General features: G+C 45.9%; 1 protein-coding gene across 1 annotated transcript in view; it reads right to left on the bottom strand.

Moving 5' to 3' along the window:
• LOC107310136 (rho GTPase-activating protein 32-like) overlaps positions 1-8,868 on the bottom strand; it is a 30,443-nt gene extending 21,575 nt beyond the window's left edge. The window contains exons 1-14 of the mRNA XM_015855501.2: positions 8,673-8,868; positions 8,225-8,297; positions 7,802-7,873; positions 7,328-7,450; positions 6,684-6,761; positions 6,391-6,499; positions 5,799-5,942; positions 5,257-5,359; positions 4,964-5,096; positions 4,379-4,461; positions 3,910-4,017; positions 3,397-3,542; positions 2,722-2,923; positions 2,021-2,023 (exon numbers count right to left, since the gene is read on the bottom strand). Of these exons, the coding sequence (XP_015710987.2) occupies positions 2,021-2,023; positions 2,722-2,923; positions 3,397-3,542; positions 3,910-4,017; positions 4,379-4,461; positions 4,964-5,096; positions 5,257-5,359; positions 5,799-5,942; positions 6,391-6,499; positions 6,684-6,761; positions 7,328-7,450; positions 7,802-7,855 (1,286 nt within the window). The 5' untranslated portion in view covers positions 7,856-7,873; positions 8,225-8,297; positions 8,673-8,868. The remainder of the gene's footprint in view (positions 1-2,020; positions 2,024-2,721; positions 2,924-3,396; positions 3,543-3,909; positions 4,018-4,378; positions 4,462-4,963; positions 5,097-5,256; positions 5,360-5,798; positions 5,943-6,390; positions 6,500-6,683; positions 6,762-7,327; positions 7,451-7,801; positions 7,874-8,224; positions 8,298-8,672) is intronic.
• Positions 8,869-13,874: the final 5,006 nt, after the last annotated feature.

The following is a 13,874-nucleotide window of genomic DNA, read 5'->3' as shown; positions in this document are numbered from 1 at the left end:
ATCCCTATGGAACACATATGTGCCAACAGACTAACCAGGAAAACATCCCTTTGTATGCACCTGTGTGCAGCCCAACTTCCTGCAGCACACCTCTGTTGAAAGCACACATATTTGGCCACTGCGTCCACGCACTATCCATGTGTTCACACACACTCATGTGTCCCCATCCCTTAGTGCAGCCCTGTGCGCACACACACTCACACATGTGTAACCCCTTCCTATTCACTCCCAGAAGTGCACGCACCACACTGAGGTACCACAATGTCCTTGTGCAGCTCCAACACTCTGCAAACCCCTGTGCATGCACATATATGTGAATGCTCATCCTTGACCACTGACCTGCACACACCTGAGCAAACCCACTGGTTTGGACAAAGGACATCTGAAAATCAAGACAGTAGTTTCAGTCTCCGAGTTTACGCTTAGAGAAGTCTAATCTGGGACAACACAAGTCAGCGCTTAATTTTCTTCATCATCATTGTGAAGATAAATAAAACAATAGCACGTTTTCTCATTGTTTTTAATGTTCTTTTATTTCTACTGTACAATAAAATGTACGTATAAATATATTCAATATAAATTTCTTTTTCTCATGAAACATCTAGACATTTTATGGTTTGAGTAAGAACGGTGTCTGCTTTGTGTTTCTTTCCCATTTACAAAACACATTGCTTTTAGGTTTATGTCAAATTGTTGTGGATGAAATCACATTTATCTGCTTGGTTCATGCGTCTACTTGGATACATATGACATAGGAACAGTTGTCATCCAAGAAATTCTCAGGAATCAGTGAAGTAAGATTTAGGGTGATTGGGCCCTGGAAACCAGCACTCCACCAAGATAATAGCTGTCACACCAGCTAGCCTGCCAGATTTCAAGTAAGTATTTTGGACAGTGCTCTCAGACACTAGAGTCTGATTTGGGTAGTCCTGTGCTGGATCCAGGAGTTGAGTACTTAGATATCTTATTTGTGGTCTCCAACTGAGAGATATTTCTATGGTTCTATGACACTAAAAGTATACTTAGTCACAATGTAAACCATCTCTCATACTCTAATAACAGAGCATAAGATGATTCTGTCTGTATTAGGTGGGATGAACTCAGGATATATTCTGAAGTAGGAGCAGTGTTCGGACATATGTTATTTCACTTGGAAAATCTAGAATAAACATATATGCCGCTCCAAAATGTGGGAACTCGAAGTGTTATTTTTGCCATTAATTTGCATGGGAAAACAAATGGTGACACCCAAATTCTGAACCGGCTTGCTTACAAAAAACAAAATAAGCCCAACAAATTTTTCATTGAAAGAAAACACTCTGCTCTTTCACCTTCAAGCCAGCGAACACCAATGTACTGCAGCAGAGCATGATGATAATGTTCCTGCGTTCTTTCTAACTGAGCACTGGAAATTTTCTCTTCTAAGCATTTCTTCTCCAAACCCCATTCTGTTGATTGAGCATGAGCATGCCTTTAGTCACTCGGAGAAAGGAGAACATGAGCAGAGGTCAAGGGTGAAGATGGGACTCCTCTTGTCAAGATGAGAGTGGCTCAGAGCTGGTGCTGCTGCCTGGTGCCTGGGACTGGCTCACTTCAGTCCCCTCCAACGAGTGGCTTCTCCTCAGTGTCACTGATTGTCTGCTTGGAGGCCGCTGTCGGGCACTCAGGCTGTGTTTGGGCTAGGCTGGCACTGCAAAGGTACCTGGCCACAGTCCAAGTTGGACTGTGGTTTCTGCTGGCTCCAGGGCACCCCCTTCAGCAGAGCTGGGAGAAATGACTGCCTGAACAATGATGACCTTCTCTCCGTCGCTGATGTCACACGGAAGGCTGTCATTTGAATTACAGCGAATTGTGATTCCCATGAGCTCTCCATTTATGGAAACACTCCCTGAGCAATCAGCACTTGGCCTGGCTCTTGTGGGTTCACAAGGGCTGGATTCACCTAGGAAGGAGGGGAGACACAGGGGTTAGCGTCCAACTTTCTCTGGTGGAGGCAAAGCTTGGTGCTGCCTGATCTCTTGGTCTGGAGAGAAAATAGAGCATGCTGTCAGTTGTGGTGCAGGGTGAGGGAAGAGTTGCACCGAGCCCTTGCCAATAACTGCCCCTTCCTGGCACTGCCTTGTTTCTGCTGAAACACAGCTTAGAAACACGCTCTGTTTCAAACAGCAGAGGATGCTTCCATTCCTACAGCTCAGCCCTGAAGTCCTGCTGGCTACATTCCTATCATCGATGTCAAGCAAGAAGCAGAGTATGTGAGCGAAGGCTCCACAGCTGGACAGGACAGGAGCTGGCAGGCGTAACTGCTTTCTGAGCAACTGTGCGTCCTTAAGGGAGGCTCGAAAGAATCTCTGAGTCATATGCTAACACCTCCTTGGACTCTGCACATTGCCATCTTTAATTTCTAGTGCCAGCAAGTCTGACCAACAGCTTTGCTTAGAGGAGAACTGGAACTGGTTTCAGGCATGTGGCCCTGAAATCTGGAAACCCCAATGTTTCCAGGTACAGCCAGCACAGACCAGGATACACGTCATCGTGGCTTCCTGTATCTCATGACTGCCTGCCCTACGAGGAAGTAAAGGCACCCTTGTGTGGCTCCACTGAGCCCGTCGGGCAACTGTGTGTTAGTTGAATCCTTGGAGATATAATGGACAAAAAGTAAAGCAATAAAGCCCACCTGACCAATGATGATAGGGGCTGGAAAGGGAATTCCTCTTTCTTTACCTTTCAGATGGAAAATCAATAATTGTGTGGAATCTCCCTGGAAATTCTGTGGGATCTTCCTCCACTTCAATCTCACTGCTTCGTTTCACTGCAGGAGAGCTGCTCTGGCCTCTTCTCAGAGCTTGTGCCTCTTGCAGGGTGAGCAGCTTTGCGCAAGGAGGAGACTCCCACACAGACCTGGACCCAGGTACAGAACTCGGCCCTGCAAGGGAAAACCACAGGTAAGAGGGAGGATCAGAAAGTGGCAGCACAGCCATCCCCGTTCTGCATTTTCCTCAGATTTGCTTATCCGAGCCACTGGAAGAAGAGGAGCTCAAAGTAACCGGGTTCTCAGAGATATGCTCGTGGCAAAGGACACAGTCATAATTTAGAGCTGCTCACTGTATCGAAACAGACATTAAAAAAACCAAACCTAGAAAACAGGTCTGGGAACTCAGAAAGCTTTGCTGCCACACTTCAATCATGCTTCACCCCCATTCAAAACATCATAAAGGCAGGGATGGTTTTCTCCATGTAAAGTCTGGCCTCGGACATTCTCAGGATTCGGCAACAGGGTGCCATACTCTCATCTAAGCCCTGAAGCCTCCTGTCCCATTGAAAGTCAAAGCGTATTTGAAAGATCTCAGAGAAGGCCTGGATTGGATCAAGATCAATCTAATGAAGGAAGACACTCACCTGCTCCCTCTCCCATGGCTGACGTGGATTTGGAGCCGAAGAGGCCGTCTGTGTGGCCAATAAGGAATTCCACTACAGCTGTCTGTGTCTGAACTTCCAAGCTGGCAGCTCCTCCACTGGCGCAGGCTGACTGGCTCTGCTGGGATCTGAAGAAAAGGCAGATTTTACAAGTCATTCCTCCAAGACTGTTTCCCCAGGTCTGAATTTATGCAGCCCAAAGCAGTCCAGCTGGGCTCTATAGAGTTCAACAGTGGGCAATCAGCAATGCCACCTACGAAATTCTCCTGGATGAACAAGGACAAAGTAGTACCAGCTAAACAAGAGAGCAGTAACTGTCACCTAGAAATTGTGTCCCTGGGGTTGGGGGAGAGCAGTCCAGGCTCCTCCTCTGCTGCCAGAAACTTCTGACAGCTTTTATAGGAGAAGAGCACATTAGATGAAGAAGAAGGGAAGATTGCTTTCTTTCTGGAGAACAGAACTAAGCGTTGTGCTTAAACAGAAAAAGAAGTTTACCTTAAGAGGTTTGGAGCCCACACTATTGCTAAATTATGAGCGTCCATGTTGGTGACTGAGGAGTTCCCAGCAAGAGACGCCAAATGCCTCATCAGGTACTCAAGTGTCCTGGAAAACAAGAGGGGCAGATGTTCAGAACCAAAAAGCAAGCCGTGCTGCAGTGCACAAAACAAACCTCACTTCATGCTAGTTGATGTCATTGCTACCGTCCCTGAATATGAAGTAGATAAAACGTTCCCAGTGCCACCACGCTGCAGCACCAAGCCCTGCAAAGCACAGCCGCAGCCATCGGCTGCACCAACCGTGCCCCCGTGCCAAGGAACTGACCCAATCAATTGACCTGATGCAGCCTTCAGCCGCTTCAGTGTGCAGACGCATGATGTTGCAGGTGTGAGGCAACACCTGGATAGCATCATCGCCCTCTGAAAGGCAGGAGGGCTGAGCTCAGCAGACCGAGCACAGCACTGACCTGTAGTGAGGAGCAGGCAGCTGCTGGATGGCGCCCTTCATTCTCACCATCCTCTCCTCCTCGGTAGCAGCACCGGCAGCGTCCTGGAAAAAGGCAGGAAGGGATTCAGACACCAGTCAGCCTAATTAGCTGCTACAGGTTTGGGAACCGTGGGGACAGCGTGCTGGTGGTCAGCACCGAGGCAGACTTGACGCCTTCCAAGAGGCATCAGGGGAAGACCGCAGCACATAGACTGCGTCATCAAGGCCAAGCAGTGCAAGCTCAGGGGGGCTTTACTGCCTGATTGCGCAGTGCAGCTCCTCGCAGCAGGCATTCGTCTCCAACTCCACTTTGCTATTAACCCCATTCTACCAATAGTTGGGGAACAGCAAAGGAAAGGGAATTCTCGCAAGCATGGTGAATAACTTAAATAAGCACCTCCTGGCACCACCAAAAGCGGCATCAGTGAGAGGTAGGATGTGGCAAAGACATGCCTCATGGGGCTAACAGAAATAAGACCTCCGAGCTGGGGCACTGCTGCAACCATCAGCCAGGACGCCCAGGGAAAAGGTACATATCTTTTCCAAGACATTGCCCTGTGCTTACCGTGAACTTGTCATACAGCTGGGTGGTCAGGAGAGGGTTCGGGAGCTCCCTGAAGTACATCTTACATACGGAGCTCACGCTGTGAATGTCACGGACGCTAAGCTCGGGAAGCTGCTCTGAATCAAATTCATGGCTGCAGAGAAGGACACAGAATTGGGCAGGGGGCATTGAGAAAGACGAAAACAAGTCCAAAGCCACACAATATACAGTCAAGAAAAGGAAGGGGTTCCTCGGAGTGCCCGAAGCATGGCACGTGCCCCTACTGACAGCTGTGTCAGTCGCAGCACTCTTACCGTAGTCGCTGGATCTTGGACGTAACGCCGGACAGGCGGTATATCCCCTGCACTACGCCATTCTGCTCGATGAATTCAGAGCAGCTCTGGAGGACCTGGGGGACTACAGAACAAGAGCCAGTGGTTAGCTGAGCTTCTTACTCAAGTCCTGGTTCAGGCCGTGCTCTTCTCACATCCCATCCACTAAGCCCAGCCAGGCTACTGCTTGCTTCCTCCTTAGAGGAGAAAGCTGGCAGAGACAACTGTTAGGAAACTGCACAGAGATGTGTTCTGTTCTTGGCTTTCCAGAAATGCCACGACCTATCAACAGCCTGCAGAAAGTAATTCTGGCAAAGCCACAGACACTGCAAGTCCCATCACAGCTCTCCTGGGAATGGAGGAATCCAATCTAAAGACCAGAATAGCTAGGAAAAGGATGCAGGATGCTCTCTGTTGCCAGAAGGCTTCCTACACTTTCAGGCCAAAACAATTGCTGGATATGATCTCCTTTTCATCTATAGATGCCCAACGGAGGAAGATCTCAGGAATGGGCTGTTCCTTACCATCACGGCCAGAGCGGAGAAGGTGCTCCCCCAGGTCACACCCAAACACCCCTTCCTTCTCTGGCTCCGGCTGCCTCGCTCTCTGGGGCCGGGCCTTCACCAGGGAACGAAGGAAGGGGAGGAGCTTGCCCCATTTCTTTGGCTCTGCGCAACAAAACAAAGAAACCAGTTCATTTCAGGCCTGGCTCGGTTGGACGAAGCTGAGCGTAACGCATTCGACAGAGCATGTAACAATGGGAAGAACATTCCCAACAAGGACACTCAATAACAGATTTTCCCCATCCCTGCAAGTGCCCAAGGCCAGGTTGGAAGGGGCCCTGGACAGCCTGCTCTCGTTTCCTACTAAATGTGCAGGCTGGCGACCCAGACTGCGGCAGGGGCTTTGGAGCCTGAGTATCCTTTAGGCCCCTTCCAGTCCCAAGCCATTCGAGGAGGATTCTGTGACTTCCCCAAGCCCAATAACATACACAGTGGGATTGGGCCAGATGTCTGCATGTTGTGATGGAGCTTAATGCAGTCTTCTTGCTAATCTTGCTCAACTCGGGCATTAACGAAACCCCTGAATGCCACGTTCTGACCCCATTTTACTAACTCGCATTATCAAATGTAACATGTGTACCTGGCTTTCGCAATGAATTGACCAGGGACTCAGGAACTGTTCCGCTAATGAGTTCCACGCACTCACTAGGGAAAGATCCAACCTGTAACAAGAACAAAAAGACAGGTGGGCATTAGCCCAAGCCCAGAGCCAAAGGGAAGGTCCTCTGACACCGACACAGGGCAACCATTTGTGTCCAGAAGCCCTCCTGTGCAGGCAGAGCAACTCCAATCTGAGATTCCTGACTCTACTGAAGTTGCGCTCTCTTGATGGAAGCATGTGCATACCTGAAAGCCACGCTTGCCTCTCCACCAGGGGCTCAGCTCCTTTGGTGGCATATCAGTGATGCACACCACGTCTCCCACCTGCAAGAGATTGAAACGTCAACCCCAGCTTCAGCACAGCTGTGAGAAAAATGCAGCTCAAATAACTGCCTTCTTTTTCACCGCAGAATATCCTAAAGCTTGACAGCAATTGCACCAATGCAGCCCCCAAGGCATTTTCCCTTCTAAAACTGAACTTGGAGGTACAAGAGTTACACAACATACACAATAGAGCTGTGCAGTAGGAAATGGGTCTCAAAAGCAGCAGGCTCTCTGCCGAAGGCTATGGAAGAGCTGCACTTTAATCATGGGCATCAATTAGCAGAGCTTTCTGAACACATCTGCACACTTCACACCGGGTCTGCTCTTGCTCAGAGACCAGGCTCCCACACTGGGCAGGATCTGCTTGATCAGAAGGTTCAATGCCCAATCCAACCATATTGGAGAGATGGCTGAACTCCTCCCAACCCAGCACAAGTCTAAGCTGGAACCAAACCCTCGAAGCTTAACCTCACAAGACATTCTGATGGTGCCTGAGACTATTCCTGAGGCATTCACAACCTGTACTCTCCAGTGCATGACAACAAGGAAAGCCTGTAACTGCTTACCTCCAGGGAGACTTCATCCGGCGCCTGGGCGACGTAGCTCTTAATAACATGGGCCGCCGCAATTGCTGGTACGTTGAGAGATGATACAGCACGCTCCAGCTGCGGCTTCCACATGTTATAGGCCTGCAAACAGAGCAAAGTCCATGGTCAGGAGCTGAGGGCAAACGAGGAGGATTTCAAGATGAGGAGCACATCTGCAGAGAAAGCTGCAGGAAAGGCGCTCCGTCCTTATCAGGAGCACTTCAGAAGGAGCTGCACGTCTCATGACAGTAGTTTCTCTTCCTGCTGTGCAGCGGGTTCGGCAGGCCATGCAAAGATGCATCTCTCTCTACACAGACTAATCTGCAATGGCACTGGCACGGGCAGGTGGCCTGTCCGCCTTTGGCCCACTCTATCCAGAAGGAGAGTACACCTGCGGCTCCCTCTGCTGGCTCAACACAAGAAACAAAGACAAGCCAGAGCTTCATACTGTACCTCCGTCACCCCAACCTCAGGCCCATCGCTGATCTTGCTGCACGCAACGCCCATCACCACAGGTGTGACCAGCTGGAACAGAGCAAAAACACGCTTCTGTTTTCTCTATTCACACAGCACAGTATGGAGAGACTTCTTCAGAACTACCCTTGCATACCCTGCGGCATAGGCAAGTGTTGGAGAAACTACCCCTTGCTTCAGTCTATTCCAACGTGACAGCCTATTAGGCAGTGTTGTACAAGTTGCTATCGCTCTGCCAGCAAATGGGGACTCTGGCACAGAGCAGCAGATGCATTCGCCCAGAGCGCTCTGACAGTGCGATAGCAGGGCATTAGACAGCACCCTTCTGAGGGCTAAGCTGGAGGACAGTGAAGAAACCCACGGCATGCAAAACGATGTGGGGGGACAAAACATGGCACGTACCTGGCAACAAGATCACCTCAAACTATCTGCAGCAGTTCCTTGTCACTTTGCTCAGATGTTCTGAGAGCAAAAGCTGCACCGAGGCAGTGGGCGGAGGGTGGGCAGAGAAGAGAGAAAGAGCAGGTCAGTGAGCAGGGCTAAGACAGCCATGGAATAACACACACAGCACAACCGTCCCATCCACTTGCTGCAAGACATGCTGAGTCTCAGGCTACGTGATGCCTGTCTGCCCAGCAACTTTATGATGCTTCCACAATTGAGCAAAGAAGACAACGGAAGAAGCATGGGACGGGTGCCACCTTTACAGACACCCTCTTTGCAACGTGTGTACCGGGGGAAAACTACGTCTGGTGGTCAAGAGTAAGCAATACGGTGCTGTGAGCCCCGACAGCCACCAGTTCTCAATACCTCACTGCCCACCCGTCCATCCCATGCTGGTTCAGCTTACCTACAAGCTGCTGCGCAAAAACTTCTGAAGAAAAGGCACTAAACGCACAAGAAGAACAAGCCAACCAACCACTCCGAACTCCTGCTCACCCACAAAGGAACACGGAACGCACCGCTCCTCCCCTCATTCCAGCCGCTTATGACATCACCAAGGGCCACCAGCCTGGTCCACCATGACCCCCACAAGGGGGGGAGGCAAGACCACAACATTCCAGAACTCAGTGTGGGCTTGCAATTCTATCCTGGTGTGGCAGCGCAATGGGAGGTGTTTGGGCACAGCTGAATAAGTGACAGACACCGCAGGACTCCAAAGGAGGGTGCCAGATTAACTCTCAGCATTCTTTTGCAGGGCTCTTTGAGGTGCTTCGAACCAATTTCAATGCCTAGGTCATTTCTAGAAAGTCCAGCTGACAAATGCTCACTTTGTCTGGGTAACGCCTCTATGCATCATGAATGAAAAAGAAAATAAAATGGGCACGTGACCCTATGATACTTATCTCTCTGCTCTTGTTGTCAGCCAGGCACCTAAGATGAGCACTACGTTTTTTGAGAGGCATTAAGTTTTTTGAGAGGTAGTATGAAAGGTGAACAGAAAGTAAATTGATTCATTAAAATTACCTAGTTAATCCTCTCCCCGTGAAAAAGGAAGCCACCTGGGCACTGTATGCAGCAGTTCTGAGAACACCTTTGCACCACAAATTGCGGCACATACATTTTTTTTCCCACAGGCCCCTCTCTTCTGTCATTTGTGTCAGATTCACTCAGGTTAAAATACGTGGATCAGAACTGCCATTCCGATCTGCTGAGGCAGGATCCCACCGCCAGGACGTCCCCCAGTCCCATTCCGTGTTTTTCCCAGCACGGGTTGGGAAATCAACAGCAAGTGATATCACCTACCCAGACTTCTGCAGGGCCTTCCATACGGTCTCCCATCACAGGGAGAAGCAGGAGAGCTCTCGTGGCACAAAGCTCAGGGCTGGAGAAATCAAGGCTGCCTCTAAGATGGTGCTTTCAAACAGCACGAGTACCTGGATGTAGGACTTGAATCACAAGGGTAACATGAAAAAGCCACCAGTCCCTTGTGTCAAAATGACCAGGCAGTGACACAATCACTCCTTTCTATTGCTAATATAAACCATACATATTGAGAAAATGCTAGAAGTGCAGGTTCTGAATTCTGGAAGAGGAATTCCTGAATTTTTCTGTTAATTGAGCCTAAAAAAAATGTAAATCCCAGTTTTAGAATGAATTTAAATGCACCTTTCACAGGCTTTGTGACTTACCTCATCTTTCCAAGATGTTCCTAATACTATTATGTCTTTGATAATTAAACCTTTGTAGAAACAAATCCACACTCAGTGTCTTTCTCTCCCACCTCACTCAGTCTGTGGCTGTACTCAGTATTTCTGGTTCTCAAGAACAGGATCCAGACTCACACAAAATGTTACTCCACCACTCCAACTCTCACTTTCCTTTGCATGTGCCATCAGACACACTGAAACTGGAGTGAAGAGAATGCAATTGCACCTTCTTCTGTGAAAGGAAGATCACCTGTCTCTGTCCATCTTTGCACAACTTGGAGCAATACAATCTGAAATGAACTCTTTGGACTCCAGGATAATTCTGAAAATCCATTCCTAGGAAAAAGGACTTTGTTCTATTGTAGCGTAATTGTCTCCTCACCAAGAGATCACAGAGCATTTTTGTAGTGTTTTAGAAAGGAAATAAATATATTGAAGGTCACAGTTCCAGTGAAATCACTCTAACTGTGCAATGGTTTAACTTTTGATAAAAAGTTATCTCCATCTTTTGCGTGCAGAGCAAGCAAAGTTACGTCAGGGCACGTTTTCTCAAACCTATTTTTTATTGCTATGGACGGGAAACGAGGACTATTTTTGTCTTTTCTCAGAAGGGGGCAGTAGTTATCACCGTAAAAACGAGGGAAACAAAGACAAGTAAGAGCTTGAAACAAAGCACAGGTCTTCTCTTACAATCAGATTTTTTGTGTTCTTGTCACTAATTCTTTTTGTAAGTATCCATCCGCCATTAAAGAAGCACTAACAGAAAACTATAAGATAGTAGCTTTAGTAGTCCTCACGTGAATGTAGTGTTTGGTTTGATTGCTGTGGGAAACAAAACCACCTGAAGTGATTTGATTTTGCTGATAAAGATAGATGAGATAGATGACAGTGATTTTGTTTTTTTCTTTTTTAAATTTTTTTTAAAATTTTTTATTTATTTATTAATTTATTTAACAAGGACTAACTTTAAATTAGTAGCTCTTTTAATTGTCACAAATATTATTACATAATTCTGAACTTACCACACTTTTACCCAATAGCTGTATTTATCTATATCCATGTCAGGTAGTGCATAATACTGAATTAAAACGGTGGGAACAATTTGTTACCGGCCAGGAATCCATAGCCTAATTTTTATTTTCATTTCTTTTCCATTTTTCAATAGTAGATTAGATTTTTCATTATTCTTAGGAAGCAATTCAATCCTTAAATCATTTTTCTTTGGACACCTGTATCCCTCTAAAGTTTCTTTTCTGCAAAAGTGCTGAATACTATGTCTGTTTTCTGATTTTCACTGACAGATTAGATCTCAGTAGACTTGATTAGTTTTGTACCAACATGCTTCAAATGAAACTGCAAGGAGGTTAACATGTTTGTGATATGCCAGTCTTCGGCACCAAAAGACAACTCTTCATTTCTTGTGTTTAGCCAAATTAAATATAAAGAAAAAAATAAATAATCTTCATTTGTTTTTTTGTTTCTTTCATAAGGTATTATTTTGTAATTAATTTCAACCTTCACTTCTAAGACAATGTCTTAAAAGATTACCATAACTCTGACTTACAAACCTAATAATATATTAAAATAATTTAAGTTACTAAGGCAGCTTAATTGGTAAGGAACCATTACTTACAACTGAGTACAATCCATTTAACATTCTCCCTTGATATTTGTGATACAAAAATTAAATGTAAACCAAGACTAGCACATGCCTTTTTGTCTAATGATATTCATTTCATAAATTCTTGATCTTTCCTTGTGTCGTGTTCAGTATAGATCAGTTAGGTTTTTACGGAGGTTTTTACTTTGCTTTTGTCTGCATCTACAACATTTGACTGCAAGAGCAACCTTTAATCTAAAAAGATCTACAGAACTCGCGCTTAAGAAAGTCAAAAGCCATGAATATCTTGAGCCTTCTTCTCTGGAGATCACTAACTGAAATGTTGATTCTTCAGTTTGATGGAGAAGAAGTAACTGCGGTGAAGACATCCAAGTCCAGCTTCAGCATCAGTAAGGTGCATTTAAAAATAGCAAGCCTTCTTCGTTTACACAAAAGAGCCAATCAGTTTAGGAAAATGGTAAAAAGAAACATCTAGGTCATATTTACTTTCCTTGTGATTTCCAGATTTGAAAAGTCAACCTGATTTCTCATTGAGAAGTCTCAATGACAGGTGAGAACAGTGTTACTGAAGTCAGTAACTTACTTACTGAAGTTAATTAAAAAAAAAAACAAATTTTAATTTATATTAGAATAAAAGTGCATATATATATATATATATATATATATATATATATATATATATAAAATAGTTATTAAATCTTTCTTGCTAATACAAAGAATCATTTCAAAAGGAAAGGAGATTCTTGGAAACTTCCTACCAAAAGTTATAATGAAGAACAAATGCAGAGAAGAAATACATGACGAAAGTTATGTAATCAAAAAAGAATTTTATTTGAAATTTTTACCTATATCATAACCTCTGGATAGTGCCCAACTGCTAAACTAACTCAGTCAATGGATCAAATACATTCTTAGTCTCTACATTATTTTTTGTGTAATGCTTGCATTTCTTGCAAAGAGACACACAGAGGGAGACACATATATGATTCTCTTTCAGAATGATATTTTTTCCTCCTCTTGAGTCTTACTCGAGGAAACCCCATGATGCACATCTATCCAGTGAATCAGTAAGATAATGGAGGATTCTTTTTGAACTAACATCTTTAAGCATGGCAGTGTTAAATGGTGATGCACCCATNCAGTGCTTTTAGGTTTATGTCAAATTGTTGTGGATGAAATCACATTTATCTGCTTGGTTCATGTAATCTAACTTGGATACATATGACCTAGGAACATGGTCATCCAAGAATGTCTCAGGAATCAATGGGTGTAAGATTTAGCGTGATTGGGCCCTAGAACAGCCTCCCCAGAATTAGCAGTCACAGCACTGGGCTTGCCAAATTTCAGGAAGTATTTTGGACAGTGCTCTCAGACATAGAGTCTGATTTTGGGGTAGTCCTGTGTGGATCCAGGAGATGTACATGATGATCTCCTTCGTTTCCTTCCAAACTGGGATATTCTATGGTTTTATGATGCTAGAAGTATGTATAGTCAACAGTGCAAACCATCTCACATACTCCAATAACAGAGCGTAAGATGATTCTGTCTGTAATAAGCGGGATGAACTTAGGATATATATTCTAAAGTAGGAGCAGTGTTTGGTCATAAGTTATTTCACTTAGAAAATCTGGTAAGACCATACATGCCCCTCCAAAATGTGGGAACTTGCAGTGTTACTTTTGCCATGTTATTTTCACAGGAAAACAAATGGTGACACCCACATTCTGAACCGCTTGCTTACAAATACAAATAAGCCCAACAATTTTTCTTGAAAGAAACACTCTGCTCTTTCAACCTTCAAACAGCAACACCGAAGACTGGCAGCAGGATGATGATAATTCTGCTGCTGTTCTTTGTAAATGAACACTGGAAATTTTCTCTTCTAAGCATTTCTTCTTCCAACACCCCATCCCGTTGATTGAGCATGAGCGTGCCTTTAGTCACTCGGAGAAAGGAGGACAGGAGAGGTCCATGGGAACGATGGGACTCATCCTCTGTTGTTGAGGAGAGGGTGGCTTGGAGCTCGTGCTGCTGCCTGGTGCCTGGGACTGGAGGCCTGACTCCAAGTCCCCCTCCAAGAGGCTCGGCTGCTCCTCAGTGACACTGACTTGGTCCTGCTCAGAGGTGCTGCTGTCAAGGCACTCTGGCTGTGTTTGGGCTGGGCTGCACTGCGAAGGCATCGGGTCACAGTCCAGGCTGGTGTCTGTGGTTTCTGGCAGGCTCAGGGCATCCCCTTCTGCAGAGCTGGGAGAAATGATTGCCTGAACAATGACCTCCTCTC

The sequence above is a fragment of the Coturnix japonica genome, chromosome 2 (genome assembly GCF_001577835.2).
Source record: "Coturnix japonica isolate 7356 chromosome 2, Coturnix japonica 2.1, whole genome shotgun sequence".
In the NCBI taxonomy this organism is placed as follows: Eukaryota; Metazoa; Chordata; class Aves; order Galliformes; family Phasianidae; genus Coturnix; species Coturnix japonica.
Note: the sequence above shows the minus strand (reverse complement) of the source record. Positions and strands in the feature narration are given on the sequence as shown.